Raw genomic sequence first — 5,183 nt, forward strand, 5'->3', positions numbered from 1 at the left:
GATTTCTTAAGATCAGTATTTCTTCAAAATGTCTCACCATTTAACCTGAGATTCTTGTTGGATACAGATCACTACCTCCTTCCCTAATGATTCTCATTTGGCAGGTCTGTGATGGAGACCAAGAATGTATATTTTTACAACCACTACCAGATGCTTCTCCTTATTAGTAAAGTTTGGAAAACCGTAACTAAAGGCAGGGGTTCACAGAACCTCTTGTCTAAATAACTTTTTCATGGTGCCTCAGGCCCAGAGAAATATCCCAAATTTCCATTTAAGTAGATAGATCCAGTCAGCTCAATAGTTACAGTTGTTAATAGAGTCCAACAGATGGCACTGTGTTTCCCTCAAAAAGTTAAAATCTCGCATAGAATCCTCATGAGTTCCTGAGGCACCCCAGAGCACCTCAACATGCAGCCTATGAACTATAGCTTAAAAGGAACACTTTCCTGGAATAGCATCTAAATAAAATATCTGAACTTGCCTTCTACAGGAAGGTTGTGCAACAAAGTAAATGGTGTATTCCATTAATTCCATTGCTTTTTATATCATTTAATGCAGTTTTCGTATGGTTGTTATTACTTACAGAGGAGGAGTATCATTTTTCTCTAAAGAGCTGGAGAGAAAATATTTTAGGTTTTGTGAGCCACAAGTGGCCTCTATTGTATATTCTTATCTTTTCTGTTGTAGCCCTTTAAACATGTAAAAACCATTCTTATCTCCTGATATAGGCAAATTCACACAGGCTGTAGTTTGCCAACCCTGTTCTAGTTATAAGCCTATGTTATTAGCATTAAGTGTAATTCCATGAAGGTGATTCTGCCAGGGTAGAAACTCTTAGTATTTTCCCATCTCCTTCTTTTTCTCCAGGGAAAAGTATACAAATATGCACCCTTGCAACTAACAGGGAAAGGCCTACTTAATTGTAAAGTTATTGTAAACACAAGGCTGTTAGGGACTCTTGTTCTTAACTCTTGATTTCATGACAATTTTCAAGTTTTTCCAGCTTAATAAAGAATATGTGTTATATTTCTAAGACTAGTTATTACACTAAGCCCTTTATCACTTACTTGCTGATTATTGTAAATGGCTAATGATAACTAACAAGGCAAGCTTTAGCTTACACTAGATTCAGCAACTTGATGTAATATGCTATTTGAGATTTCTAGCTTTATTTTCAAAAATTAGTGGTGTGGTCTTGAAAATATACACTGTACTTAGACCTAAGGTTTTATGTCTATTGCTTTAAAATAATTTTTTAATGTTTATTTTTGGGAGAGAGAGAGAGAGAAGCAGAGTGTAAGAAGGGCAGGGCAGGGAGAGGAGGAGACACAGAATTCAAAGTAGGCTTCAGGCTCTGAACTGTCAGCACAGAGCCCCACCTGGGGCTAGAACTCATGAACTGTGAGATCACAACTGGAACTGAAGTTGGAGGCTTAACAGACTGAGCCACCCAGCTGCCCCTTATGTCTGTTACTTTAAAAAAATCTAGTAATAAAGGTAATAAATATCACTAGCAATGATGGTGTTGAGAAACATAAATTTCTTGAGGAAACTTCAATCTGTATTTTCAAAGTGCAATTGTTTTTAATGTGCACCATGTATATTCTTCCAAGTTCCAATCTCTTACAGTCCCAACCCAAAAGATGTTTGTTGATTGACACTTTCCCAGTACCACACCTTCAATGTTGTCTAAGTATCCTGAAATTATCACTGATCACGTTTTTAAATTTTTTCATGTGGCAATTTGGTTACTCTTTTGCTCCCAATGAGACCAACATTCTAGGAGACAGAGACAAGGTCTGATTTCTTCACCATTCTATCCCTGAGGACATAGAATTGTCCTTACTGCCTGTTAAGTCAGGCTTGACTTATGGGTCAAGCACACAACTGCCATTTAGGGTCAGAATTATTCAACAGGAAGCATTAGGCATTTAATGACTAGTAAGTAGACTTTAAGTTCCACTAATTTTCCTTGGGTTAATAGAAACGCCTATTTAATGTTTCAGTTTATTTCCTCATTTGTGAAACCGGGATATTTCTACCTCACGGGGATGTTGCTAGGGTCGTGTGGGAGAGCGGAAATTTATTTGCTTTGCAAAAGGATGATGAGTTTCAGACACCATTCTGCCCCAGACGTTCAGGCCAGCTACTGAGGCACGCCCACGTCATCCCGTTATATAAGGGGCCCGCCCGTCCGGGATCTTCTGAAATCTCTGACAGTACGTCACCGGCCACCGCCCAGAGGACACCGTACGGCGCCCGGAGGATAGGCGGTGCAGGGTGGGACCCGCCAGGAACTGTCTCAAGCCACCCGCCGGCTAGAGAAAGCGTCGGAGACAGCAACTACTCTGGAAGCTGAAGCCGGAAGCTCCGCCCGACCTCGCCCGTGGCGGGTCCGGGTTAGGCCAGTTCGAACTTGACCTTGTTTTGCCGTTGCTAGGAGACCGGGCTCCCGCACGCCCCCCAATGGCCAGCTCCCGGGTGCGCGCTGAAGGGGGGCGGGGCCGCGGCTGCTGAGCTGAGGGATCGGCCCGGCACCGTTAGGAGGCCTGGCGCACGGCGCAAGCCGGGCGCCCCTAGAAGCCGCGTATCACCCTCGGCCACCAACGGGGCCTCACTGGTGCCTTCCGACAGGTAGCAGCGCGCTCCCGAGCGGCTGTGAGCGACGCTGGGTCCAGACCATGAAAGACGGTGAGTCAGGTGAGCTGCGGCGGGGCGGGCAGCTGGTGTGGCCACGCCCTGCCGAGGGAGAGGAGGCGGCCGGGTGCGGAGGGGCGAGGTATAGGGATTGTGCTGGCGGGACAGTGACCCTGCCCGTGCGGGAGCCACACATCGAATCATTCACGCCTGGGGGTTGGCACGGCCTCGGCGAGCACCTTTCGCCAGCGGACGAAGGGTTAACGCGCCGGCGGTGATCGTGGGTCCCGGATGTGGGAGCCCCGGCCCTGCGTTCGCCGGCCGCGCTGCAGGTGCGCCAGAGCGGGCGGAACGAGGTGTCTGGCAGCGACCTGACCGGCCGGTCGAGGCTCCTTGTCACCTGCAGGGGCCACTCGGCTTCCTCCGTGGGCGCCTTGTTTTCTAACTTAAGGGCAACAGGTGGTGCCTGTGGACCGAGGGAGAGCCCAGCTCGGCCGCACTGGGAGCGGCAGTTATTCTCACCAATTAGGGCACTGGGGCGTGTGTGTATTGGACGCGCTGACGTGGGTGACCAATGGGATTTGGGCTCGTGGGTGGGCAGTGAGGAGTGGGCGTGGTTAGAGTCCGAAGCTACGGTTTCTAGTGCAGCAACTGCCAGAGCTGCGTGGAGAGCTAAGCTGAGCGGTCGTGGGGTGCTTTTCTCTCCAACCCCGTGCGTGAAAAACGTCTAACAAATGCTTTCCTATTTGGATCCAGACTCCAGTTCCGGAGGTGAGAGCACTGTGCTATTTGCCGGGGGGGGGGGGGGGGGGGGCGGGGGGGGGGGTTCGTGAAGTGGGGGTAATAGTGACCTTGGGTATGCTGTTAAGCACGTGGAATTAGATCCCTAAAATAGGATTACGTGTTACGAGTTTTCTGCCAAAAAAGGCACTTCTGTGGTTATTGTAAGTCGAACCAGATACTGATGATTAGGTTATCTTCAGAATGAGGTCTTTGAGATTTGGAACCCAGGGACGTAGAGAAGTACGTGTTACTGCAATTTTCATGACTGTGAAAGAATTTGAATCACAAGGATTGTTCTGTCTTTTGCCTTGGTTTGCGTGCGTTTCAGATCTCATTTGGCTTATTTACTCAAACAAGTTTTATTTTCCAGTTCCTCGTCTTATATAAGAAGAAAGGGAGAGAGAAAAACAGTTGTTGTACGGTATTTCAAAAGAATAACTTATTCATTTTTCCTCTCAGCAGTCTTGTAGCTGGATCCCCTAGGAAGAGAAATTCTGAAGCAGTAAGAAGAAAGCATTTCAATTTGGAACACTAATTTGCACCTGGAAATGGGGAATGGACTGTCAGACCAGACTTCTATCCTGTCCAGCCTGCCTTCATTTCAGTCCTTTCACATTGTTATTTTGGGTTTGGACTGTGCTGGAAAGACAACTGTATTATACAGGCTGCAGTTCAATGAGTTTGTAAATACTGTACCTACCAAAGGATTTAACACTGAAAAAATTAAGGTAACCTTGGGAAATTCTAAAACAGTCACTTTTCACTTCTGGGATGTAGGTGGCCAGGAGAAATTAAGGCCACTGTGGAAGTCATATACCAGATGCACAGATGGCATTGTGTTTGTTGTGGACTCTGTTGATGTTGAAAGAATGGAAGAAGCCAAAACTGAACTTCATAAAATAACCAGGATATCAGAAAATCAGGGAGTCCCTGTACTTATAGTTGCTAACAAGCAAGACCTGAGGAACTCATTGTCTCTCTCAGAAATTGAGAAATTGTTAGCAATGGGTGAACTGAGCTCTTCCACTCCCTGGCATTTGCAGCCCACCTGTGCAATCATAGGAGATGGACTGAAGGAAGGACTTGAGAAACTACATGATATGATAATTAAAAGAAGAAAAATGTTGCGGCAACAGAAAAAGAAGAGATGAACGGTAATACCTTTTCTATCTGTGTGGAGTAGGTTTTCTCCAGTCTGATTTTGACAAATGGAAGAGTGTCTACAGCCTGGTTTGCCTGCCTGCCCTCCTGGATGCTGATAAAGCTTTGTTTTGTTGAACAATCAGATGCCCAACTCTTTTGCCTTGTGGAAGATGCGTAAATGCAGTGCTTCTTAAAATGGTCTCTTCTCCCTACCCCACAAATCTTTTGGTACTACCATTCTGGGAAGCCAAGCATGGATAGCAAATTGACCAGAAAACACTTGTGGAAATTTGACCTGAAGTTAGTGAAATAAAACTTTGAAGAGTATCTGCCTAGTGTTTTGTATTTGCATCTTTTGGGGGGAAGCCTTTACGAGGAAATTACAATAGAAGGCTCTGTATGTTAAGATGAAATGCTAATGAATGGAAATGTTAAGGTAGATTAATATATATACAGTTGTATTGATCACATTGGTCCAACCAGTAAGGGATAAGGAGGAAGTAAGTGTTTGTTTTTTTTAAGTTTTGGCCAAATGCATTTTGACATTTTCTGGAATCAAATGATGTAATGCTCTATCTTAATTCTAGGCAATGTTTTAAATTGGTCTAACTTAAAATAAT

General features: G+C 45.3%; 1 protein-coding gene across 6 annotated transcripts; it reads left to right on the forward strand.

Annotated features, from left to right (window-relative positions):
• Positions 1-2,578: 2,578 nt before the first annotated feature.
• Positions 2,579-4,890, forward strand: ARL4A (ARF like GTPase 4A). 6 transcript variants are annotated; one of them, XM_078441809.2, is made up of 2 exons: positions 2,579-2,691; positions 3,880-4,890. In XM_078441809.2, the coding sequence occupies exon 2, from the start codon at positions 3,969-3,971 to the stop codon at positions 4,569-4,571; it is 603 nt and encodes a 200-aa protein (XP_078297935.1). In that variant the 5' UTR covers positions 2,579-2,691; positions 3,880-3,968; the 3' UTR covers positions 4,572-4,890. The 6 variants fall into 6 exon arrangements, with proteins under 6 accessions (XP_078297935.1, XP_078297932.1, XP_078297943.1 ...); XM_078441806.2 differs by having other exon boundaries at positions 2,583-2,691; positions 3,883-4,890; XM_078441817.2 differs by having other exon boundaries at positions 2,591-2,700.
• The last annotated feature ends 293 nt before the right edge of the window (positions 4,891-5,183 follow it).

This window comes from Panthera onca, chromosome A2 (assembly GCF_046562875.1).
Source record: "Panthera onca isolate mPanOnc1 chromosome A2, mPanOnc1 haplotype 2, whole genome shotgun sequence".
Lineage (NCBI taxonomy): Eukaryota > Metazoa > Chordata > Mammalia > Carnivora > Felidae > Panthera > Panthera onca.